The 27,600-nt window shown below is 39.5% G+C and overlaps 1 protein-coding gene across 1 annotated transcript in view; it reads right to left on the bottom strand.

The window, feature by feature from the left end:
• The window catches only part of LOC307122949 (complement C3-like), a 104,205-nt gene that overhangs the window by 2,840 nt on the left and 73,765 nt on the right, over positions 1–27,600 (bottom strand). Inside the window, exons 25-45 of the mRNA XM_079811293.1 lie at positions 26,878–26,961; positions 25,845–25,913; positions 24,941–25,009; positions 24,510–24,707; positions 24,304–24,379; positions 24,005–24,164; positions 22,929–23,024; positions 18,927–19,083; positions 18,616–18,779; positions 18,381–18,536; positions 18,115–18,174; positions 17,940–18,030; positions 17,817–17,865; positions 13,535–13,625; positions 13,308–13,397; positions 9,034–9,139; positions 5,555–5,644; positions 4,811–4,891; positions 4,191–4,274; positions 2,575–2,710; positions 84–1,721 (exon numbers count right to left, since the gene is read on the bottom strand). Coding sequence (XP_079667419.1) covers positions 1,583–1,721; positions 2,575–2,710; positions 4,191–4,274; positions 4,811–4,891; positions 5,555–5,644; positions 9,034–9,139; positions 13,308–13,397; positions 13,535–13,625; positions 17,817–17,865; positions 17,940–18,030; positions 18,115–18,174; positions 18,381–18,536; positions 18,616–18,779; positions 18,927–19,083; positions 22,929–23,024; positions 24,005–24,164; positions 24,304–24,379; positions 24,510–24,707; positions 24,941–25,009; positions 25,845–25,913; positions 26,878–26,961 — 2,246 coding nt within the window. The 3' untranslated portion in view covers positions 84–1,582. The remainder of the gene's footprint in view (positions 1–83; positions 1,722–2,574; positions 2,711–4,190; positions 4,275–4,810; positions 4,892–5,554; positions 5,645–9,033; positions 9,140–13,307; positions 13,398–13,534; positions 13,626–17,816; positions 17,866–17,939; positions 18,031–18,114; positions 18,175–18,380; positions 18,537–18,615; positions 18,780–18,926; positions 19,084–22,928; positions 23,025–24,004; positions 24,165–24,303; positions 24,380–24,509; positions 24,708–24,940; positions 25,010–25,844; positions 25,914–26,877; positions 26,962–27,600) is intronic.

Genomic DNA, 27,600 nt, shown 5'->3' with positions numbered 1-27,600 from the left:
AGGACAAAACTAGCTGGGCCCCAGTTAGACAGCCCAGGTGACGCCCATATGGGCCCCACATGACTGTGCTGGCTGGGATATAGCCTCATTTAATTCCTGTATTTGCATTATTGTAAGGGTAGGTTTAGGGTTGGGGTAGGTGTTAATAAAACACAATCTGGTAAGTAGCAAATTTATTTATAGCTATTTTATTGTGACATTTTGCCTCATTTCCTACCATTGCTGTACCCCTTCTAGCCACAACTCTTCTTCTCTGTTTTTAGTGTATTTCTGTGGCAGAATTACAGCGCCACATACTGGCCTGGCATGTATACTACATCGGTTTGAGTGGTCTCGTGTGCACACAGATACTTATTGAAACAAGGAAAAGAAAAGATCGGATAGGGAAAGCTCTGGCTTCGTGTAGACGGGGCCTGAGAGAAAGGGGAGAACTAACTCCCTTATAGTGCCCCTTTTTTTGTTTTGGGCCACTGCCCGTCAAAATGTCTGTGCATGGCCCTATTCTTCAATATCTTTTATCGTCCACATAAACTCCTGTCAGAAACAAGTCAGGGATAATCATATACACCCATTTATTTTGCAATAATTTTTGCAAAATATTCCAATATACACAAATTCTCCTTTATATTCTCTTATGATTATTAAAATAAGATGCATATTTAAAATAGGCAGCGGCTATTTGCACTAAGTGTTAATAGCAACTAGATTCTATTTACACTCAGTGAAAATAACATTTTCTTAGTGATAGATGATATTTACACTTAGTGCAACTAAGTGAACTAGCATACTAAGTTGATACATTCTATTTACACCATAAAAGTAGCAGTTATTTGCAAAATGTGTAAATAGTAATTACATGTAATTTATACTTTATTTTGACAGATACATACTATTTGCACCTCAGTATTGTTGCACATTAACAGGATGAAATAATAACAGAGTGTAAATTATTATATTTATTACAATTATTATATGGATGCCGCCTTAATGGGAAAATAAAAGCCCTCCCTACACGACCCCTAACCCTACCCAATAAATGCTTTTATTATTATTAAACATTTAGTTAGGCACTTTATTTCCACATTTAGAACATTTTCTTAATTTTTATTAAAAGTAAATGCATTTCTGGTGTGATTTGTGATAAGAAAAGAGATAAGAACAAACTCTGCAAAAGGCAGATTCGAACCCAGTCAATCCTGTCAAAATCAGACCCATAAGCCATGCGCTTTATTGATAATCCATGCGCTATTTTAAATCTTGTTTGGCTCAACCAGGCATTGGTAGGCGGAGCTAATAGCACTTGCCAACAAGGCACGCTATTTGCACTTGGTGTGAATAGACACTCCGTTTAAAATATCCCACAAAAATTATAATGTTGGATTTGTGAATCAGAATGGAAAACATCTCACTCTGTATATCACAGCATGATTAACTAGTCAGGAGTCTCAAACGAACATTTTCAAGTTCATTCAGTCACCCTTCTTTTCTTTTTTAACAGAATTACAAGTATTTTATCTCAAACAATATTATTTAATATAAGATGTGCTTAATTTCCTGTGATCAATTAATGTTGATTATATAATTAAGGACAGCCTTGTCTGAGGAGGATATTCTCGACTTCAGAGATGCCGATGTACTGATCCCTGTATTCTCCAGTTTGGCTTTCCTCTCTTGTGGGCCAGTATTCAACCCAGGTCTGCTCTCCAAAGATGTACTGCAGACTAAAACAACAGAACAGAAGAAGACAAAACAGACTGAATTACAGACTTACACTGTTTGCATTTATGAAGCACATGCATCATTTCTGGTGTAAGGGTCAATGTCCATGCTGATAATTCTCTGCATTCATGTTGGATTTTATACATTTTTGACAAACATTTAATACACAGTCAGTTTCACCTGAACAAAACTATTTATTAACAGGTCAAAATATGTTAAATTTTGTGTCTAACGGGGTCTTTATCAACACTTGAATGTGGGTAAGTTTCATAAAAAAATAAAATTAAAAAAATCTACATTTTGAACAAAAATCGGAGAAAATCAAAATTAATTCAGAACGATGATCAAAACACAGATGGAGTCGATCGAGTCCATCAACACCTCAAAGCTTCAGTCATTTCCTCTTCCTGGGTCGACATTTCATTTAGTAACGTTAGGCAGTTTCGATTTGTTTGTCTAATGATTGTGCTTAAGCAATGCTTCTATCGCTTGTTTCTGCTTCTTCTTCACCTGTGTTTTGATCAGGAGATTCTGCACTCTTTCAGAAGATGTGTAATAGCGCCTACCGTATAACACTGAAAACATAGATTGCCAGAAATGTCCGTCAATGACGAGAAAAGAGTTCATCTCTGGACAGTTACACCACCTCCACAGAATTGTACTGTACTTAAACTCACGTTCATCACAGACTTCACTTAGTATTAATTTTATTATCTAATTTATTAGTCTATTCTAGGTTATTTAAATGGATTTTGACAAAACAACTGTCCCATCATTGAGCCATGAACACTCTACAGACTTTCAACACATAAAGCTCAGGCCAATCCTGTTATTCACAGACACAGTGACACTTACCTTCCTCCAAGGTTTGGCAGGTCAGTGGATTTGCCCATGATGAGGTACGACTTGCCTTCCTCCAATCCCAAACTTTCTCTGCAACTGGGATGACCCAAAAATGATCTGACTTCCCCCTGAACATCACCATCAGTGCCTACAGGACAGAACAGAATTTAGGAAACACTTTAGGAGCACTGCAATACAATTTAGCCTCACAATGAACATGTATTTGAGAGGACAAACAGCTTTTAAAGGTCCCATGGCATCACATTTTTCATTTTATTAGGTTTTTTTAACATTAATATGAGTTCCCCTAGCCTGTATATGGTCCTCAAGTGCGTAGAGACATTTTGATAGGTGTTCTGGGTGTCCTGCTCTGCCTTTGAGAAAATGAGAGCTCATATGAGCCGATCTGGAATCTTCCCTGTATGTCGACATATGGGGAAAGGTTACCTCCCCTTCCTCTGCTTTGCCCACCCAGAGAATTTGGAGAAAATTGATTCCGTTTATCAGTCGCGATGTCAGCACAGGCTTTACAAACAGACTTTTCCATATGGATTCAACAGCACCACCACAAACAGAGAGTAACAGTGTTCATTAATGCCTGATTTCTTTCAGTGATTTCTGATGTGTAGCTAAACATTCAAGTTCACACAGACTTTCTTTCTAAATCGTTTAATACTGTTCATGCATCAGTGAATCAAGCCAGTGACTAAATGATCAACTTCACATCGTTTCTCTTAGTAGCATGAAACTAATCTGTTGTTTAAATGATTACAGAGAGCGATCAAAGAGAACTCTTTATAATGTTCGGATCTGTCAATCACACGTCGCGAGTGTATCTGCACACTGTCGTGTTTGCTGTTAGTTGTGTTGAAAGCATTTTGTGAGAGAAATAGCGTTGCAATGACGAGATCACTGCATTCACGCGATCAGCAGACTGTCTGTACTCAATGCTCATCACTGCAGCCTTTCATGTGATGGGAAACGATCTAAAAATAATGCTGTAGTCAACACTTTGACGATTCGTTCATCTCGACAACTGTAATGATACATTACATGTGTTACAAAGTTCGTAGAATAAGGTGGAAGACAGAGTGCACGTGACTGGGACTGTTTATTTGACAGCTGTGATGGTAAAAAAAAACATAGTAAAAGTATTTGAGAGGGTTCCACATGTTACAAAGTTCGTAGAATAAGGAGGAAGAAGACAGGGTCGGTGTGACTGGGACTCGTGTTTATTCAAAACTCTGAGATACAAACAAAATAAACTCGCGCTCTAAACAACTCGGTTCAATAAAACTTTCTCAGCAATCTTTATTCAGCTTTCCGGTCCATGAGTGCCTAGTCCGTCTCTCTCTCTGGCAGCGCTTGTGCAGACCTCGCTAAACCACCGCCACATAATCTAATACTCATTTCAAATGCAAATATGCCGGCCAATCACAACAGTGGGCGTTTTCACTGAAGTCTCACAGCTGACACGCCCCTTCTTTTATTTCTAAATTATGACATTTTGTGATGTAAAAGTCATACTAACAATATAAGTACACAATATTATAAAATAATAACAAAAATCCATGCCATGGGACCTTTAACAAGAATCAGAGTAACATGGAGAGAATATTGAACTGTACCTTCTCTCAGCACCTTGACCACCATCACATTATAGACATCAGTGTTTTGTGCCAGATCCATCCCCACCATTGAGACTTTATAAACTGTCAATCATACATGTTATATGGTTATTGGCATAATAACTGATTAGATTGGATTTCACACAGAAGTAAAATGGTTTTTTTTTAATGGTTAAAGAATAGTTCACTCAAATAGAGAAATTGTCATCATTTACACCCTCATGTTTTTACAGTGGAAGATTTACAGTGATTTAACAGAGAAATGTGGGTCTGTTCCGCTCACAAAACTTTCATTTGGCTTCTGGAGACATGGAATACATGCACAAGTCAGATTATCCATTTTCTAAGTGTTTGGAGCTTAACAGATATGGTCACTATGTGAACACTTCATATCTCTTTTATTCAACTGTTCTGTGCTGACTTTTTGCATTTTGTCTGATTTTTGTGTATCTGAATTTTTTTTTCTATGTGTAAGCTTTATGCAGTTGTTCCTTTTGTGTTCCTCTGAAAAAACAACAGTTTCAAGAGGTTTTGAACAATGTGTGTAAATAATGAATCTTTATTTATGAAAGTATCACAGTCATGACAATGAATTAACACAAAGAACTGAATGTGTTTACCATAATCCATGTCAGCTTCACAGGCTTTATTCATTCGTTCATCTTCTTTGACATTGTTTTTCTTCTGGTAAGTGCAGTTTTCTGCATTCAGAGAAGTTAATGATCATGCACACATATACACTTGTAATCGTAATCACACACACACACACACACACACACACACACACACACACACACACACACACACACACACACACACACACACGTTTGTTTTTGTGAAATGTGAGGACATTCCATAGGCGTAATGGGTTTTATACCGTACAAACCGTATTTTCTATCCCCTTACACTGCCCCTAAACCTAGCCCTCACAGGAGACTGTGCAGTTCACTTTCTGTGAAAAAAAACTTGTTCTGTGTGATTTATAAGTATTTTGAAAAGTGAGGACATGGGGAACGTCCTCATATTTCACCCTCTTTTTGTAATACCTGTGTCATACCCATGTCATTATACACATTTGTGTCCTGATATTTCACAAAAACATGCCCACACACACACACACACACACACACACACACACACACACACACACACACACACACACACACACACACACACACACACACACACACACACACACACACACACACACACACACACACACACACACACACACACACACACACACACACACACACACACACTTGTTTGTTTCCACATTCATATACATGAATATAAACATCACAACTGAATGTTTAAAAGTACATGGTTATGGTCACTTTATACTATTATTTATGTGACAATACCTTCTGCACACTGGCACAAATCTCCCTTACACAGTCTGTGTAGAGCGCCATCTGCACTTTCTGGGTAGTAGAACTTTGTACAGCGAGCATCTGAAACACACACACACACAAACACATACACACGTTTAATGAAAAATGCTACATCATTTTAAGAAATATTATATAACAATCTCTGCTGAGAAAAGCCCACAAATAAATATATTTTGGGGCCATGAACTGAGAAATCAAATTTTCCTTGAGCTTGTAAGAGGTCATCATGCTATAAGAATATCCTGTGGTTTCGAGAACTGAAAACTTCCTTGTTAGTCAACTTTATTTATATAGCGCTTTTAACAATGCAGATTGTTTCAAAGCAGCTTCACAGTGTTAAACAGGAAAATAATGCAGAATTTTATTCAGCCGTATAGCCGTTCTGGAGAAAACGGTGATGTCATCAGCTCATTTCAGTTATCATACAGTGACAATGTGGGCATTAGAACAGTAATTAGATCAGTAATTTAGTTTATATGGTTCATTTAGTTTAATAATTAGATTTATTTGGATATTTAGTTGAAAAATGTTGTGTCCCCAAAAACAGCTTTTATTGTAATCAAGCCCAGCGAACTACTCGTCCTGGAATGTGCCTAATTAGGTGAAAGATCACCTCTGCAGAAGAAAAATCAATGCCTACAACATCATTGGAACTTTGGCTCCACCCACTGGCGTGTAAGTGAGATGACAGGAGAAATCACTCAACTACAAATAACATTACCTTCCAAAGGATCCTAATGTGTGTTTATATTTACGTAATTAAAATTAAATTAGCTCAATAGGGAATTATGGGTGTTTATATTTATTTATTTATAATTAATAGTAACATGTTATGATCAAACTATGATTCTTTAAATTACCCAATAGGGAAATACCCAGCCTAAGTATTTGTACAATATAGTTAACAACAATGGATTGCAATTAACTACGAATATATATGCCAAATCAGTAGGCTACAGAATAACTTTTAAAGAATGAATTCAAATTCAACTGATCCGTTTGTCTAACAAACCAACAGTACAATCTTTATAAACTCTCAGAAAGTTTTATTCTTTATCAAATCTTCAGGAAGATTATCCTTCTGCCACGAAGAATAACTTTCTGAACTAGATATTAATTTAAGTATTCAACGACACTATATGCAGGCTTGTAGCTATATCTGAACATTAAAGTGACTATGTTTTTGTGAGCGGCAACAATGACAATCAAACATGGAAAGAAGAAGAGCAGAAGAAGACATGTCCTTTGTCTTTTAAGTCCAGTGGCGGCGTGCTTTACCCCACTGCATCCCACGCTTTGTACTGCACTTGGTGATGTAAGGCTTGGATGAGCTGCTCGGCCATGTAAACCCATTCCATGAAGCTCTACACACTGTTCTTGAGCTCATCTGAAGGCCACAGAAGTTTGGAGGCATGGAGCTGTTGACTCTGCAGAAAGATGGCGACTTCTGTGACCCTCAGCATGCGCTGACCCCGCTCTGTGATTTTACGTGGCCTACCACTTTTTGGCTGAGCTGCTGTTGTTCCCAATTGCTTCCACTTTGTTATAATCCCACTAACAGTTGAGTGTGAAATATTTAGTAGTGAGGAAATTTCACAAATGGACTAATTGCACAGGTGGCCACCAATCACGGCACCACGCTTGAGTTCACTGAGCTCCTGAGAGCGACCCATTCTTTCACTAATGTGTGTAGAAGCGTCTGCATGCCTAGCGCTTGATTTATACACCTGTGGCCATGAAGGGACTGAACACCTGAACTCAGGGATGTGTCTCAATACTTTTGGTAATATAGTGTATGTCAAACAATGAGACCGCTTTTGCAAGTCTGCTTTTTGAAAGTCTGCTTTTGCATGCACTGCCTAAGAGACATGTGCATTACCTTGATGTTATCTCTCTTAATTCATGTGACTAAACAATCTTTAATAATAATCGGAAGAGGAATCATTAATTTCCTTATGATTCTCCTCCCCGATTGCCTGTATCAGCAGCTGAGGCTGTACAGACTTTATTATCTGTACATTATTTATTATCAAAACATTCAAGCTTGAATTGAGCCATGCTACAAAAATCACTTATTATGGAATACACTCACCTAAAGAATTATTAGGAACACCTGTTAAATTTCTCATTAATGCAATTATCTAATCAACCAATCACATGGCAGTTGCTTCAATGCATTTAGGGGTGTGGTCCTAGTCAAGACAATCTCCTGAACTCCAACCTGAATGTCAGAATGGGAAAGAAAGGTGATTTAAGCAATTTTGAGCGTGGCATGGTTGTTGGTGCCAAACCGGCCGGTCTGAGTATTTCCCAATCTGCTCAGTTACTGGGATTTTCACGCACAAACATTTCTAGGGTTTACAAAGAATGGTGTGAAAAGGGAAAAACATCCAGTATGCGGCAGTCCTGTGGGCGAAAATGCCTTGTTGATGCTAGAGGTCAGAGGAGAATGGGCCGACTGATTCAAGCTGATAGAAGAGCAACTTTGACTGAAATAACCACTCGTTACAACCGAGGTGTGCAGCAAAGCATTTGTGAAGCCACAACACGCACAACCTTGAGGCGGATGGGCTACAACAGCAGAAGACCCCACCGGGTACCACTAATCTCCACTACAAATAGGAAAAAGAGGCTACAATTTGCACAAGCTCACCAAAATTGGACAGTAGAAGATTGTAAAAATGTTGCCTGGTCTGATGAGTCTCGATTTCTGTTGAGACATTCAGATGGTAGATTCAGAATTTGGCGTAAACAGAATGAGAACATGTATCCATCATGCCTTGTTACCACTGTGCAGGCTGGTGGTGGTGGTGTAATGGTGTGGGGGATGTTTTCTTGGCACACTTTAGGCCCCTTAGTGCCAATTGGGCATTGTTTAAATGCCACGGCCTACCTGAGCATTGTTTCTGACCATGTCCATCCCTTTATGCCCACCATGTCCCCATCCTCTGATGGCTACTTCCAGCAGGATTATGCACCGTCACAAAGCTCGAATCATTTCAAATTGGTTTCTTGAACATGACAATGAGTTCACTGAACTAAAATGGCCCCCACAGTCACCAGATCTCAACCCAATAGAGCATATTTGGGATGTGGTGGAACGGGAGCTTCGTGCCCTGGATGTGCATCCCACAAATCTCCATCAACTGCAAGATGCTATCCTATCAATATGGGCCAACATTTCTAAAGAATGCTTTCAGCACCTTGTTGAATCAATGCCACGTAGAATTACGGCAGTTTTGAAGGCGAAAGGGGGAAAAACACAGTATTAGTATGGTGTTCCTAATAATTCTTTAGGTGAGTGTATATGTACATGACTAAATGTGTTAATTTTTCAATCCTTTATTTTTTATAACTAATGTCTCTACATGACCATGTTAATTTGAGAGCTTAAGTTTAATTAAACAGAAGTGTGTGTATGTGTTTATGCAAGTGCAGCGATCTCTCACCTGGTGAGTAATATTCATATATTGTGACTGCGGCAGGTTGAAGCAGACCCACATTAAACATCTTGTGCATTCTGAAGGCCAGTCTTTCTGGCTCTTTATGAGAAACCTAATAATATAGAAGCCAATGCAAATGTATGACTACATAACATAACATATTATACACTGGATGTTGTCCATGTTAAAATGTGCACAAGCGACAAATAATAATAATACATAAAAGAAATCTAAAAAAAAAATTTGGGGTCAAAATTAGCAATTATTATATTTACATTAGTGCTGTCAATCGATACAAAAAAGAATTACTTAATTGCACAATTTCTTTAAATAAACATTAATGACAGACATCATTAGTGGCTGCTGTGACTAAGCTTGGGCTGGGACGGTTACCGCATTACCGCAATACCGCGGTCACGTGACGCCTACCGCGGGTCTGAGATCGTCACCGCCATCACCGCAAAAAAACAAAAAAACAAACATTGGCCTGCACATGTGTGCACGTTGTGTCTAATTCCATGGATTCATTGATTCTAATTACATGGATTGTGTCTAATGACATGCGTGTCTTATATGGATTCAAGGTTTTCTAAACAAAACTTAATCAAAAGATGAAGCAAATCCGACCTTTCGCGAGTTGGGGAGCGCAATGTTCCATTATAACATTTCATTTGTACCTGTGTAATGTCTTGTAGCCTATAATTTGAATTTAGTTTTACTAAAGCAAAAATACAGGCGCATAAGCAGCACCTCAGTTTTTAATTGCACGTGCTTAACACAATTCTCTCACATGGTTGCGCAGCCGACAATAGCGGGTAGGGAGATAGAAGTGATAAAAGCAAAAAAAGAACGCACCGCCCGGGCCATGGGTTTGTGTCGACCGCTGGTGACCGCTTTCTCCTATAGCTGGCAACAAAAAAGACAACGGCTTCGGAAAGAACAAACTGAGCTGGACCTGCCTCAGCACTCCTTAGTAGCCTACTGGTAAGTTTAACTCTCTTCCAACTCTGTTTGGCAAAGATTGACTACAAATAAGCTGGGCCTGCGAAATTTCATTCAATATAATCAATAAATAATCTATTGTAGGCAATTAAATATAATTAGGCTATGTGATTCTGAAATTCCAATTTCATTAAAAGGCTATCGAAAAAGATATCCGTCTGGCAGGCTTACAATCACAGTAGTGTGCGACACTTGGTTAAATTAAATAGCCTTCGTTAAATATTTGAACCACTGAGACAAAAGCGCACACGAGAAATATAAATTAATATGAATATGTAAAAATATGTAATATAAATATAAATAATAAGTAATATACAATCACGGTAGTGTGAGAATCGACACTTTGTTAAATTAAATAGCCTTCGTTAAATAGCACCACTGAGACAAAAGCGCACACGAGATAGGCATATAGCCTATATATAAATTAATATAAATATGTAAAAATAGGCCTAATATAATATAATAATATAATATGTAAAAATTATTTATGTAATATAAATAACATAAATATAAATAATTATATGTATAGGCTATTTATATATATATATATATATATATATATATATATATATATATATATATATATATATATATATATATATATATATATATATATATATATATATATATATATATATATATATATTAATATATATATATATTATATATATATATATATATATATATATATATATATATATACACGCACACAATCATTAGCCTAAATAGCCTTGTTAAATTAGCCTAAAAAGTCTTCGTTAAATAGCCATGAACCATTGAGACAAAAGCGCACACCACACGAGATATGTAAAATAATATAAATATGTTAATGTTATAAAATATAAAAAATAAATAATAAAAGTAGAATAATATAAATAAAATAATAATAAAATAATATATTTGGCATAATTCTGTGCGTTTTTGTTCGTTGTGTATATGAGGAGTGCGTCTCAATCAGCTCCCTAGTTCAGTAGTCAGGCCACTGATCAGAGAGTCGGCCACATTCATGTACAAGATATACCGACCTAGTATAACCACTCCTGTTCCAACTGTCCGCTCTTTGCGGGACTCGAACTCGGGTTCGCCAGCATGAGAGTCGGAGGCTCTTAGGAGTGAGGTTTACTCGCACAGCGACTACTAGCTGGCCTCCATTACACTAGGAAGGTAGGAAGCTGATTGAGATGCACTCAGGACGTTCACAAACAGCGTGTTCTCTCGTCTTGTGGTGCTTGGATGGTTTAAAAGCATTTGAATGAATAAGAGCATGATCATATAATGTAACGCTAGCCCAAGGATGACAATATTTAACGCAATTAACGCAGCATCCGATTTTTTTCTAATGTGTTAAACTGAAAAAATGAATCGCATGCGTCAACGCACTAATTTTGACAGCACTAATTTGCATATGATATGCGATTTAACTAGGGATGAAACGATTACCGGTTTCACGATAAACCACGATCAAATTTAGTGACGGTTAGTAATATCGTATAAAATTTAATTATCATTAAAACCGCGTGCGATTATCACGAATGTGAAAACTCGCGGTAAATCTTGTCCAGTCAGTCTGACGCAGGCACATCGCAGCGCTGTTTTTTGAATGAGGAGAAATGGCAGAAGGCAGTGACAGCACTCTGGAGATTGTTCAGCCTCTAAAAGGACCAAATCTGAGGTGTGGTCATATTTTGACTTTTACAAAAGTCCTGAGGGAAACTTAATCGCAAATGGTCACCCTGTCTGCAGAACATGCCAGAAGAAAGTCGCTGTAATAGGGGGAACGCTTCAAAACTACGAAAGCAAGGCAAGTGGACTTTGACCTCAATACCAAAACTACGTCTGGGAAATAATAACGTGAAGCGAACAAACAAATTCAGACAAGACTAGGGTGACATTTAAGGGATAATAATCAGGGCTTGACATTAACAACCGCCATTTGCGGGTGTAACTTAACGTTATCTCGGCTGCACACTAGCCACTCTGGCTGTTAAACTTATTATAGTCTTCTCAAAAGCCATCTGTTATAATCGCGTTGCACATTATAACCACTCACACGTGTTTCTATTGAGTTTATGAATGCGATATCTAATGATCAGAGGCGTTCAGATTAGCCAGAGTTTTCTTCAGAGCGCGCGTCGCTCTCACTGAAATCTACACTCAAAGCAGAGATAAACGTGCTATGTACGCAAGAGATTCATTCATCATACAGTGGTTGACCGTTTTTGTTCTATTTCAGCAGCGAAAATAGTTTTAAAAAACACAGCAGAACCACAGCGCATCCATGAGCGCATCTGATATGACTGGCATAACGCTGGTGAATTTAGGGACCGTCTCTAAAGTTACACACAACATTGGTAACGTTATACACGTTTCAAACTTCAATAGCATTTGCAGAGAATGACAGTCATAAAACTGACTGTAAAGTGATCATTTAGGTGTCAGGTATGATACACACATTTTGATATTTAATCAAATAAACTGTCAAATCATAGGGAAATATGGATATGCATTATTTCACTAGGATACTGTTTGGGCTCTTACACAAAATATGCTAGATTTAAATGCATCATTGCTGAACACTGATGAGAATATTGCTTGAGAATATATTTACAGAGATAATATTAGAGATTATATTTACGACAATTTATTATTATTTATGCATTATGCATTGTTATTGATGACGGCCATTATAAGGAAGGAAATCCCACAGAATAGAATCTAGCTTAAAAAAGTGCATAGAGCTGCTTTATTTATTTGTTGTTTGTTGATTTCCAAATATAAAACTTGTTGAAATGTTTTAAGTGTGTGCATCGGTTCTTTTTGAACACTTTCATCTAATTTGAAGAAAACCGTGATAATACTGATAACCGTGATAATTTGGGTCACTATAATCGTGATGTTAAATTTCCATACCGTTTCATCCCTAGATTTAACAATGTATAGCTGCTATTATACCACAAAGACAGTTTTCTGTTCTGCATAAAACAAAATACACATAAATGTTTTATAGTCACAGGCAAGTCATAATTGGCTATATTTCAATTAGCATATTCTCTTCTGTATCATGTGAAATATGATTCTGATATGGCGTCTGTAATGTACACACAGGTGAATATGCAGTTATGTGGAACCACATGGCCTTGCAGTTACTGAGCATCTGTCAGCCAATCAGAATCAAGAATTCAACAATACTGTGATATTAAGCAAAACGCAAGGTTTCCAGATCAAAAGAAAACAAATCTGTTTTTGACATCATCAGGCGACACAGTCTGCTGAAATACCTTAGCCAAGTAGAGGATGACGGATCCTCGCTCTGACAGCTCTTTATTTTTCTCATATTTCTGAATGTATCTCTCCTTTCCTGAAGACAACTGAGAGCAAGAAAGTGAGAAAAAAGCTCAATGTATCACATGATGACCAAAATGTTTTAGGGCCTATCTGCAGATGTGTGTTAGATTCCTCTTCTAAAAATGTGAGGCATCACTGCATCAGTTTATCATCATAATACCTCTTCAAGATCCTTTTCTTCGACATCAAATCCTGTCGGTATGCCAATTTCCAGAATAGTCATAGTGGCATCGGTTTCATCGTTTTTGAAGCTGTAAAGATGGAGATAAAGAGCAGATTTTATTAGCAGGTTCTGTAAGTCTTCAGTTTTACTTCATCTACTGTGTGTTTAAGGCTGCTTTCACACTTGAGCTTTTGATGCAAACCCGAGTCCACTTGATGTCAGATTTCTTTCATTTTTATATAAAACGTCTCGGTTACGTATGGTAAGACGTACGTCGGACGTCACCGACAAATTGGAATCACTTCAGGGAGCCCCTATCAGCTTCGAGATATAGAGAACAGGCCAATGGGCCATTGGGGTGCGAGATTTGCATCTCGCGCTCCACCTCGCACTGCGGGTATAAACAGGAAGCGAGAGCAGCGCACTATTGTTTTTCACTGAGCAGCCAAACTAGTGACTCGGCCATGCAGTGATGGTACAGCAACTATGGTGACGGGACGTACGTCTCTGTTCCCTCCTTCAGGGAACGAGGGTTACCATACGTCGGACGTCACCGACAAATTGGGATCCCTTTGGAAAAGGCCACAGTTACTACCACTTCCAGTGGCCAGCGAAGAGCCCCTCAGACCCCGTCTGTTGCGGATGGGAAAACTCATGCAGGGAGAGTCACACTGCTGTTCCGCAAGACCCACTCAGCAGACTATTGGATAACCCTGGGAAGCGTGCCCGGAGGGCCACTGCGGAAGCCACATCATGCCCGGAGGGAGTTACCATGTGGAGAATACACGTATGGACTGGCCTTGGGCAGTGCAACATACGGAAGTCCCAGGGGTGGCTCAACACAAGTTCCACCAATGCATACGAGTGTTAAACCTGGCGTCGGATGCTCCGCCACATCCGACTGCCGCGGGTTGCGGAGGACTCGACAGGGTTCGCCTATCCTTAGGGGAACTCGACTGGAGCAGATAAGCGCACGTATCCGTTCCATGGGGAAGGGAATGGCGCAGCAAGCCGACACTAGAACGGACACTCCGGTGTTACTGACTATGGGAAGCGAGCACCCGTAGCTCTACAATATCTGTCAGCGAGGCACCACGAGCCAACGCCCAGGAAGAAGCAACACCCTTAGTGGAGGGGGCTCTTAACTCGAGCGGGCAGGGCACGTCTTGGGTTTTATACGCCAAGACGATGGCACCCACTATCCAGTGGGCCATCCCTGCTTGGAGACAGCCTTTCCCTTCTGCTGTCCTCCGTAACAGATGAAGAGCTGCTCTGAGGTCCTGAAGCTTTGCGTTCTGTCGACGTAAGTCCGCAGGGCGTGGACCGGACATAGAAAAGCTAGGGCTGGGTCTGCCTCCTCCGAAGGCAGCGCTTGCAGGCTCACCACCTGGTTCCGGAAGGGAGTGATGGGAACCTTGGGCACATATCCAGTGCCCATATGTGTATTCTTCCACGGTACAGCTCCCTACGTATGGTCTCAGGATTACATGAGAGTTACCAGGCCCGAACTCCAGGCACGATTTGTCGACCGAAAATGCCTACAGGTCCCCTACCCTCTTGATAGAGGCCAATGCAGTCAGGAGTACTGTCTTTAGACACAGGATTTTCAACTCTGCTGACTGCAAAGGCTCAAAGGGCGCTCTCTGTAGTGCGGTTAGCACCAGAGTTAAGTCCCAAGAGGGTATAGAGGGAGGGCAAGGCGGATTTAGTCTCCTCGCCCCACTCAGGAACCTGACGATCAGATCGTGCTTCCCAACAAACTTCCCAACTACCATGTCATGGTTTCCGGCGATAGCGGCAACATAAACTTTGAAGGTGGAGGAAGACAGCATTCACTCCAACCCATCTTGAAGGAAGGAAAGCACTGAAATGATCAAGTATCTCCGGGGGTCTTCTCGGCGAGAAGAACACCAATCAACGAACAGGTTCCACTTCAACGCATAGAGGTGCCTCGTAGAGGGAGCTCTAGCGGAAGCGATGGTGTCTACCACATTCTGTGGCAGGCCACCTAGAACCTCCGTGTCCCATCCAGGGACCAGACATGGAGTTTCCAGAGGTCCGGATGCGGGTGCCAAAGGGTGCCCCATCTCTGAGTCAGGAGGTCCTTCCTCAGAGGAATGGGCCAAGGAGGCGCTGTCGCGAGGAGCACTAGTTCCGGGAACCAAGTCCGGTTGGGCCAATACAGGGCAACCAACAGGACTTGCTCCTCGTCCTCCCTGACGTTGCACAGTGTCAGTGCAAGAAGGCTCACTGGGGAAAACGCATATTTGCGTAGGCCCCGGGGCCAGCTGTGTGCCAGAGCATCCGAGCCGAGGGTCCCCTCGGTCAGGGAATAAAACAACTGGCAGTGGGTCGTGTCCGGGGCGGCAAACAGGTCTACCTGTGTGGTCCCGAAGCGACTCCAGATCAGCTGGACCACCTGGGGATGGAGTCTCCACTCTCCCGTGAACACTTGCTGACGTGAGAGCTCGTCGGCTGCACGATTGAGCAGGCCGGAATGTGAAGGGCATGAAGCGACCTCAGATGCTTCTGACTCCAGAGGAGACCACCCTGTTTTCTTTGACGTACGGACCAGAACGTGCTTGCCTCTGAGCAGCTCCTTGAAGCGGCTGAGTGCAAGACGAACTGCTAACAACTCCAGGCAATTGATATGCCATTGCAGTTAAGGCCCCGTCCACAGACCCGAAACTGCAAGCCCGTTGTACGTGGTGCCTCAGCCGGTGGATGAGGCATCCGTGGAGATAACAGCATGCCTGGACACTTGTCCTAGAGGCACTCTTGCCAGTAAAAACGAAGGGACCGACCACAGGCTGAAGGTTTGGCGGCATCTCAGCGTCACTTGGACACGGAGGGTTCTGCTGAGCCACGCCCATCTCGGGACTCGGCCGAGTACCCAGCGTTGAAGCGGCCTCATATGAAGCAATCCCAGCGGCGTTACTGCGACTGCGGATGCCATATGCCCCAGGAGCCTCTGAAAATGTTTCAGTGGTACCACTGTCCTGCGTTTGAACGAGTTCAAGCAGTTCAACACAGACTGGATGCGCTCCTTGGTGAGGCGTGCTGTCAGACCGACCGAGTCCAGCTCCGTACAGAGAAAAGAGATCCTCTGCGTGGGGCAGAGTTTGCTCTTTTCTCCCTTGACCTGAAACCCCAACCGGCTGAGGTGCCCCATGCTCTCTCATGGGAGCAATGGCCACCTCCGCGACTTTCGTGAAGAGACGGGGCGACAGGGACAGCCTGAAGGGTAAGACTCTGTACTGATGTGCCCATCCCTTGAAACACAATGCGTAGGAACGGTCTGCGTCGAGGGAAAACCAAGACATGAAATTACACGTCCTTCAGGTCGATCGTTGCTAACCAATCTTGGGGATAGATGCACCTGAAGATGCGTTTCTGCGTTTAGCATTCTGAACGGCATTTCTTTAAGGGACCGATTCAAGAATTTGCAAATCACTTCAGGGAAGAAGGGAAGAAAAAAAAAATTTGCAAATCACTTCAAATGATTTGCAAATGATTTGCAAATCTCGCACGCCAATGGCCCATTGGCCTGTTCTCTATATCTCGAAGCTGATAGGGGCTCCCTAAAGTAATCCCAATTCGTCTGTGACGTCCGACGTACGACTGACTGAAAGGGAACAGAGCTGCTCGTCTGAAATCTCTGCTGGAGTCATTATCTAGATCATGGTGGTAAATCAGCTGCCGCTAATAATCATGTTCATGATGCAAATGTCAAACACTTATCAAGTAAACAACCCAGATAGCAAGCAACCATCGAAACAATGATAAATCAATGTTAATGCGTCACGTTTGCACCTACAATTAATGTTGAAATTTCACCCAAAAAACAATGGTTATGGAACTGAATCAATGTTACAATGTGATGTTGGTAACAAATTATGCGTTTTGTTAACACTGTTACCAAAAACCACAAACTCACATAAAAGCCAAGAGTCAAACTGCCCAACTAAAGGAAACACCGATCTCCATAGTGGTGATTTCCAATAAAACATCAACATCTAAACCTCTGTTAATTCGCAATAAGAGCTTCTGCTGAGATCTTGAGAGATGTATTGTCTTATTTTATCTTCAGTTGATTTCAGGCTGTGTGGTTTCATTTTCTGAGAGTGTAAGCATAATGTTGAACCAAATTGGTTCAATGCAATTACCATTGCTTTCTGGATTAATTGTGGGTGCAAACGTGATGTTGATTCAATGCAGTTAAGATTGACACATTGATTGACATAAAAAAAATAACGTATTAAGAAATTTGTTCACATACAGGAAGTCCATAGTGAGCTTGTAGGTTTCAATGGCTCCTTCTTGTTTTACTAAAGGGAATAAAAAGTCATTAAAATAGTGAAAGAAGATTCAATACATAAAAGGTACATTAGGGGTTACTAACTTTCAGGAACTTTTTCCATTTTAACAGTCAGATCAAAGAATGTACAGTCAGACTTCTTCTCAACAGGTCTGGCGTAGTACAGCGTCAGAACCTGAAAAGAGCAGCACGTCTCAGATTAGATGTTCAAGCCCTTTTATTCTCGCTGTTGACTGTATAAACGCTCATGAACACTCACTGAGAGAGTGGCTGTTCCAGTTCCTCTAGCCGTCACATTGAAGTCCTTGTTTATGTCCACCTGTTGAGTGAACGCAGATGTTATCATTATAATCAATCCATGATGTAACAGAGATACCCGATGATTTTATTGTCCAAACACAACACTATTGATGTAGACAATTAAAAATTATGGATGACGAATAACAAAACTCCCAAAATTCCTCAAAACATCCAATTGTCATGAGCAGCACACAATTTGAAACAGGAGGAAGAGTTACTCCTCACCTTGTCTGACCATGTAAGATGCACATTGCCTCTTTTAATAGTATATTTGACAGGTTTTCTTCCTGCCACTGACAGCTCCACGACCAGATTGAAGTTTTGTCTGTCCTTCACCTGCGTGTGATACTCTGCCACAGCCTGGAACACCATGATGGTCACCTGGAAAGCATAAGTTCACAAGTTCAAATACAAGTTCTGCGCCTGTTTATTACAGTCAGATGATGAGATGTTAGTGTACCTGTAAGGTGGAAAAACCATCATAATGAGACTGTTGTCTGCCCAGCCAGCGCACTGCCTCTCCTGCTTTATCAAAGTCTTTGGCCTTCACAAGCGCCAGCACAGCATAGGCCGTCGCCTCGAGTGAGTGATAGGGCTGTCCAGCGACAGTCCAAAACCTGCCGGCTGATTCAAACACAAATCAGGAACAGAAATAGGACTGTTGCTGTTGAAAACTTGTATAATTCTTTAAGAATTTCCACTTGGGTTTGTTTCATTGCTGAATGTTGTATAAAGAAAAAAACACAAATTGTTGACGTTGCAGTGACTGACCTTCTCCTTGGGTGGAATGCCTCATCAAGATGTCTTTATTGAGTTTGCCGGCATTGGCCAAGGCGTAGGACGTCATCGCAACAGCGTAAGGATTTGTCAGTTGTGGAAGTCGACCTTCTAAGAAGTCAACAGCCTTCCTGATACTTTCATGCAGTCTCTATAAAAGTGTGTGTAAGAGGATAGAAGTTCTGAGATCTACCTCCTACAGCAGTATCATTGACTAACTCGTCAATGTTATTTAATGTTAACTGTATGATTTCACCAATTACAATTCTTTAGATTACTTTGTCATGAGAGTCAAGTCAAGTCAACTTTATTTAACAATGCAGATTGTTTCAAAGCAGAGTCACAGTGTTAAACCGGAAAATAATGCAACAGAATCTGATTCGGCCGTACAGCCGCCCCTAAGAAAACAGTGATGTCATCAGCTCATTTCAATTATCATACAGTGACAATGTGGGCAGATCAGTAATTTAGGTTATATAGTTAATTTAGTTTACTAATTAGATTAATTTGGATATTTAGTTGAAAATTAAATTGAAACAACGATCAATGATCAAACCAAACCTTTTCAATTAAACCTCAATATCTAAACCTCTGTTAATTCTCAAGAAATATTCTGTAGACGTATGACAGAAATAAAGTCAAACTGGTTAGTAATAAGAGTAATAATGCGTGATGGCTGGAATTCAGTTGTAGTTCTCGTTTTTCTCTTTCCTTCAGTGATTCTGCTTGCTAACCGCAGGTGTTCATCATTAATGCTCAACAATCACTTACAAATCCACTTAATTATCTCACTGCAGCACTGTGTTATTTTTACTATAAACATTCTGTTGTCTGAGTTTTGTGTGTCACCATTGAGCTGAAGAGTAGAGCCTGTGCTTAAAACCAGCAGAAGACCAAGAAACACTGATGATATGCTGCATGTTTTATTTAAAAGGCAGTAACTCTGTAGTTGCTGCAGTGAAAATCTCTGGTGCAGTGAAAATCTGGTTTCAATCGCACATTCGCATTGTGTGCTGTTGTTAGCTGGCAGTTTTCTGCAAGAGATTTAATTGGTGATAGGCAGACAAGGCTTTGTGAAACACTAAAACAGTTGAAGCAAATGTGCCATATTGTGTCGAAACTTCGAATGAGTCTGACACCCGTCTCCACAACAATTCTCAGGGCTCGTTTTGTTTGTTCCATGGATGGTTCAGATAAACAAGCCAATAAGAGACTATTATTATTCCTTTTAATTATACTAACATCTAATTAAAATGTCTACAAATGTATAAAACTGAACAGAGATCAGGTAAAACCCACAGACACTTCATGGTTCTCAGTGACTTCTCATGATTCATGGGTTCACAGAGATCATCGCCCCCTAGCAGTGAACCATTGACAGTGAAGTGTTTTGAAACGTTAATAACGTAACAAAGCCTTGGTTACTGAAATCACATGACTTTGGCAGTTTGATACACGCTCCGATCCAACTGATTCGAAACAGAAGATTTGTAAAGCTTCAAAGCTTCATGAAGCAGTGTTTTGAAATTGCCATCACTAGATTTAATTTAACTTGAAATGTCTAGTTTTAATGATTTTGTTTAATTCAGATAATTCAGTTACTTCAAGTAGACTTAAATGAAATAAGTTCACATTAATAATATGCTCACATTATTAGCACATTTGTGGTATTTAAAAAATGAGGACCAAAACAGATGTATACGTTTTTGAGATACATACGCTGATTCTTGATGTCTGTGTGTGTTTAATGCCGAGTTCAGCGGTTCGCGTCTCGAGTCAGCGCTAATCCATAAGTTACTAAAGTTATTAACTTTCTGACATGAGTGACAGGCCCTCCGACTAGAAATAAACTAATATCCTGAAGTATATGTTACTAGTAACTCCAACAGTTCACTGAACTGAGACATGTTGTGCTGAGAGAACTGATGAGAACTCACGAGCAGCTGATACTGAGCATGCGCGTATACTACCGAACGTACAGCCGTTCTCGAGTTAACAGTTCTCGAATCTGAACGAACCGTTTCTTTCAGACACGTTCGATACAGAGAACCGATGATCCGATGAGCTGAGCATGCGTGTACTACCAGATCATCAGTACAGAATCGAGAATCATTTATTTCGGACACGTTCGATGAGAACCGATGAGCTGAGAATGCGTGTCATTTGTTCAGAGTAGCGAAATGCAGGTTTCAAGTGCTTTTGCGAAACGTAAATGTAAGAACTTATCCAAGATGATGATGACAATACTTTTTATTATTATTATACTAAGTTATGATTACAAATTACTTTATATGAATGTGTTTTAATGTATTTTCATCCGCCGGGATGATAGAAATGATGTCATTACGTGATGACGTAAAAGAACCGGTGAACCGTTTTTTTGAGCAGGATCATTGAAACGAACTGTCCGAAAGAACCGCTTCGCGGAAAAGAACCGAACTTCCCATCGCTAGCAGAATCACATGATTACTAATATGAATAAAACAAAAGTTAATAACACATTACAACTCTATAACCAGAGCATCAGACTCTGAATGAGAACAGTGATTTTGGCCTCTACATGATGATTATGTTGTCATCATCACTTAACAAGTAAAGGGTCAAGAGCCCAACTAAAAAAAACACTTATCTCCATCATGGTGACAAATGATAAATTAAACTATTATTTTCATTAAAACAGAAATAACGTCAATCTGGTTAATAATGTGTGAAGCTGGTAATGCTGTTTGTGGAGTTGTTTAATCCTCCTCTGCTGAGATCATCAGAGATTTAATGTCGTCTTTTATCTACAGTTGATTTAATCTAAAGCTCTTATGCTGCGTTCACACCAAACGCGAATAGAGCGTCAGGAGCGAGTGATTTCAATGTTAAGTCAATGGAAAGGCGCGTTGACGCGATTCCGCCTCGTTCGCGCGAATTGGACGCAAAGTGCTTTTTGTGCATTTACGTTTTTGAAGCGAATTCGCGCCTGACGCCCGAGTTGAAAAATCTGAACTGTGCCTTCAATTCGCTCTGCGTTAACCAATCAGAAGCCTGCTTGCTGCCGTCACGTGGTAAAGTGACATGATGAGAAACCCTGCATAATTTAAAAATACTACTATTGTGTCACAAAATGTAGTTTTAAGACTTTTTCAGGTGGGAATGTAGTTGTTTAAAGCTCAAATCTGTGGTTTATTTATAAAGAGAGCGCCTATTTAAAAAAATAATCGTATGTTTTTGGAGTTGTGAGATCCAGGCGATCACCGGGCGCTCAGCGCTCATAACCCCGGCGAGAGCAGCCTTTCCTCGGCCAGTCCTTCTGGCGTCTGCCGCTGGCTCTGATGTCCTGTAGTGGTGCATCTTGTGTAGATCTAACGGCTGATCTTTGGTGTCATGAATCTATAATTTGTTGTCTGCCAAATCGTTTTGACTGAGGGCAAAGAGAAGTTTCATAACTTTATATTTTAAGGATATTTAAACATACATGCAGTGAAGATAATGTAGGAGTTGCCTGGACCACATTTGTGTGACTATTAATGCTTAATATATATGTTTAATGAAAATGAAAAGAGGCAGAGTGGTGTTTTATGACATATTTCTCCTGGAGCACCTTAAACGCACGTCTATTTCGCTTCAAATGCTCAATTTATACGCACGTCCAATTCGCTGTGGATGCGCGAATGGATTCAAAATGTTCAAGCGTCCAACTAGACGCGATTTTGATGCTCTATTCGCTGAACACAGCATTAGTCAGTTGTAGTTGTTTCTCTGTCCTTCAGTGATTCTGCTTGTTAACAGCATTGATGATCAATCATCACTCAATTAATCTCTTAATTACCTAATTAACTTCAACACTGCTTCAGTGTTACTCATCACACGTATAACGGTGTGGATTATATAAACACTGAGCAGTGTTAATTTAACACTGGGAAATTTGCTGTACAGACCACTAAAATGACAAACTCCTCTATTTTAAAATCCACGAGCCACCACTGTTGGTGAAACACATTCACTTACACCAACTGATTCTGGACAGATATCTCTGGCCTCTTGCATGGCAATCACAACAAAGGCCGTCAGAGAGGCTTCGGCATCTTTACCCTGTACGCCACCCTGGAATAAAGCATAAATAAACACACTATATCACAAACAAAATCTGATTATGTGTGTTTTTAATCATTTAATACCTCTTTGTGTTGCAAAGATCTTCAAAATGTCATGGAAAGAAAGCACTTCTCTAAAAGGCTCTAAAGGCAGCCAGGGCCGAGCATATCCATAAACTAATAGAAAATAACCAAAACAATCCAAGATTTTAATTTAGAATAGTGGCCAGATTATCAAATAATCAGCCTCCAAAAATATTCCATTAGTCAGGAATATAATTATAAATTATACCTTTGACAGCTTTTTATGATTATTTTTTTCACCCCCAATTATCACTACTGAAGAACTGTTGCTGTGCTTTACAACTATAGGACAGGAAGAGTTAAATAAACGTATTGCATCTAAACCAACAACATGTTTATTGGATCCAATAACAACTAAACTACTGAAAGAGTTGTGACACAGTAAATTCCCCGGTGTAATTCAAGAAGAACTGTAGAGGTCTGACAGTAATAAAGTCAGTCTGGTTTGTAATAAGAGAGATTTAATGTCTTCAATTGATTTGATCTAAAGCTGTGGCTGAAGTCAGTTGTAGTTCTTGTGTTTCTCTTTCCTTCAGTGATTCTGCTCATTATCATCAGGTGTCTTCAATAATCAAACGATCATCACTCAATGAATCACTTAAGTATCTTATTAACTCTAACACTGCTTCAGTGTTACTTTAACACCCTGCTGGTGGTTCCCATATGAACACAGAGCGGTGTTAAATTACACTTATATTCAGGGACAAGCATTAAAGTGGTTTAGATCTTACCTATCAGACCGTTACAAATTTTGTCTATTATGTTATTCCAACCAAAATTCAGCGTCTGCCCAACGTTGGAGCTTGACGTCAAACAAACGCTGGATTTAGATGTTAAACCAATTTTCATTTTCAACCAAAATCCAATGTTTGACAGGTGAACACAAACAGACAACATTCAACTTACCACCATCTCTCTGTTAATTACATGTGAATCCTCTTTAAATGATCCGTCTGCCAGTTGTTTGTGGAGAATCAGCCACTTGACGGCGCTGCAGAGCACATTATCCTCTATAACAATTAAGTTACCGGCCATGGCGAAGACTTTAGCCACATATGCAGTCAGCCTTCAACAGACAAACAGAAGGATATACAGAATTCAAATGAATAACAAGTTATAATTATTATTACTTTTAAAAACAATATTAAATATAAATATATATAACAGGAGAAATCAGGCATGAAACAAAGCAAAAATGGCGTTACCATGTGCTGCTCGGACTGTCTTCCCCGGCAGCGTAGGATCCATCAGATTTACGGTACCTCAGCTGCTGCTGATAACCTTAATACAAAAAAGATAAAGAAAGAATATTTATTTATTACCTATGTTTTATGCTTTTGAACGAAAGTTTTCAGGAGATCATTTTTTTTTATTTGTTTGATTTTCTTTATATCTGTTGTATCCTGCTGACCTGTGTTGATATGTTTAATGGCTTCATTACGGCGGCTCATGCCAACATTCTCCCACTGATTGGTGCTGTCCAGATAATGAGTGGCAATGACAGGTAGAGTCATACGGGCCATGATGTCCTCTCCACTACCATGGGGCTCGAAAATGAGATCATCCATGAAGTCTCCACTTTGCTCGTCTGTCTGAGAGATCTCTTCATCTGGAAAGAGAAAAAAGTGCTAAAACTACACACAAGTTTCAACAGGGTCAGTGGATTTTAAATTAACTGTAACTGTGTTTGTTATGGCAAGAAAAGCAAGAGAAAATGTGATCAGATGATTGTGTTACTTGATGATAAAGATATGATCATCATATAGTGGTCTATTTCACTGATGCCATCCAGAATCTAATCTTTTGATACATAAGTATATTATTATTATGTTCCTCCATTACCACGGAGCTTGAAAATGAGATCCTCCATGAAGTCTCCACTTTGCTCGTCTGTCTGAGAGATCTCTTCATCTGGAAAGAGAAAACGCAGTCTGAGAATTCAGTCTTTATTGTCTTATTATGAAGGAATATTTTGTATGTAACATTGGTTTTGTATCTGGACAGTTTAAAATTCTTTAAGTTGAAGATCAGATTGTACTTACCAGCTGTAAATTACATTTTTATATTATTACAGGTTATGTTAACAAAATGTTTTCTTCATTTACAGAATTTTTAAAACACCAAAGGGTAATTCAAAATGTTAATGCTAAGGGATCTGGTCAATGGTAATGCACTGCTTTACAAACATTCTCACAGTAAAGCGTGCTAGATTACAAGAGAAGGAAATGAGAAACTAATGTCTTAAATAAGAGTCACTTGAGCATCGATTTGTGGCAAGCAAGAGGTTTTTAAGTGGAATCCTGTAATTCATTGAGAATTTGTGTGTATTAAATCAGGTGTCCAGAATGTGGGTTTGATCACAATCTACAATGCAATGTGGTTCATCTACACCAGGGGTCTCCAAACTCGGTCCTGGAGGGCCGCTGTCCTGCAGAGTTTAGCTCTAACTCCAAATAAACACACATGAACACGCTAATCCGAGTTTGGAGTTTGGAGACCCCTGATCTACACCTTTTTTTTTAATCAAGTGCTAAAACTACACACAAGTTTTCAACAGGGTCAGTGGATTTTAAATTAACTGTAACTGTGGTTGTTATGGCAAGAAAAGCAAGAGAAAATGTGATCAGATGATTGTGTTACTTGATGATAAAGATATGATCATCATATAGTGGTCTATTTCACTGATGCCATCCAGAATCTAATCTTTTGATACATAAGTATATTATTATTATGTTCTCTCCATTACCACGGAGCTTGAAAATGAGATCCTCCATGAAGTCTCCACTTTGCTCGTCTGTCTGAGAGATCTCTTCATCTGGAAAGAAGAAATGCAGTCTAAGAATTCAGTCTTTATTGGCTTTGTTATGAAGGAATATTTTGTATATTACCCTATTATTATATGTCTAAATAATAAGATGTATAAATGTATATTTAAATAGTTTATTAATCCTTTACTCACACTTTCTAAATGATCATATGAACCACTGACAACTCCTAAATAACAGGTTTGTAAATAATGTAACCCTTAATTTAGAAATGATAAATTGATCATTTATAAAGTATGAAAATACAATTATTAAACACATTATAGATATGCTTATAAATCAAGTATAAAGCATTTATAGCGTTATTTATAAACTGCTTAATAATGTCTATTAATGCTTTATAAATGATGAATTAACTATTTACTAATGCTTAACTAATGCTTCATAGCGTGTAGTTATTATAAAGTGCTACCAAGTTTGGAGCACTAGAAGTCGCTTATTGATAACAGAGGCGTAGCTCGATGATGCTGTGAATGAGCGTGGGATCATGGGAGTCCACAGCCGATGGAAAGCAATCCGAAGGATTCGGACAGAAGTCATGTTCATGGGTGAGCTAATGTATTCAAGTTTTATGAACATCACTTGTGTTGCTAAACGACATGCAGTTAATTTTAATATATTTATTGAATGATGGCGGAAGCTCTCTCTGATAATGCTATGATAGCCACTTGACAAAATAGTGTTGTCTCTGAGGCATGGTAAAAACATGGTACTCGTGGTAAATCACTAAACAAGCGATTCAAACAATAAGACTAGCCCGGTTGAGCTGTATAACAATGATCAGTTTTCTGTTGATGAATGTATCCACACAGCAAAATCTACTCTGAATTAACTCTGCTCAGGGTACATTTGGTCCGTCGCTACATAGAGCTAAAATAACTCTGAAGCAGTGGTACATTTAATGAGATAATTAAGTGATTAATTAAGTGATGATTTTGAATGAGTGATAAACACCTGCTTTTAACAACAGCTGGAAAATGAGATCACCCAAGAAGTTTCCACTGATGGCCTGCTCGACGGTCTGAGAGATCTCTCCATCTGGAAGGAGGAAAGAGGAAACGCAGTCTGAGAATTCAGTCTTTATTGTATTTGTTATGAAGGAATATTTTGTATGTAACATTGGTTTTGTATCTGGACAGTTTAAAACTCTAAGTTTAAGATCAGATTGTACTTACCAGCTGTAAATTACATCTTTTATTACGGGTTATGTTAACAAAATGTTTTCTTCATTTACAGAATTTTTAAAAGACCAAAGGGTAATTCAAAATGTTAATGCTAAGGGATCTGGTCAATGGTAATGCACTGCTTTACAAACATTCTCACAGTAAAGCGTGCTAATAGAGATTACAAGAGAAGGAAATGAGAAACTAATGTCTTAAATAAGAGTCACGTGAGCATCGATTTGTGGCAAGCAAGAGGTTTTTAAGTGGAATCCTGTAATTCATTGAGAATTTGTGTGTATTAAATCAGCTGTCCAGAAAGTGGTTTTGATCACAATCTACAATGCATTGTGGTTCATCTACAACATTTTTTAAAATCAAGTGCTAAAACTACACAAGTTTTTAACAGGGTCAGTGGATTTTAAAGGCAGCCAAAAAAAAAAAAAAAGATTGGATAGGGCTCTGGCTTTGTGTGGGCAGGGCCATAATCTCTGAAGATCTCAGCAGAGGAGGATTA

The sequence above is a fragment of the Gobio gobio genome (assembly GCF_949357685.1).
Source record: "Gobio gobio genome assembly, chromosome: 3".
NCBI lineage: Eukaryota > Metazoa > Chordata > Actinopteri > Cypriniformes > Gobionidae > Gobio > Gobio gobio.
The sequence above is the reverse complement of the archived record's forward strand: the minus strand, read 5'-3'. Positions and strand labels throughout refer to the sequence as shown.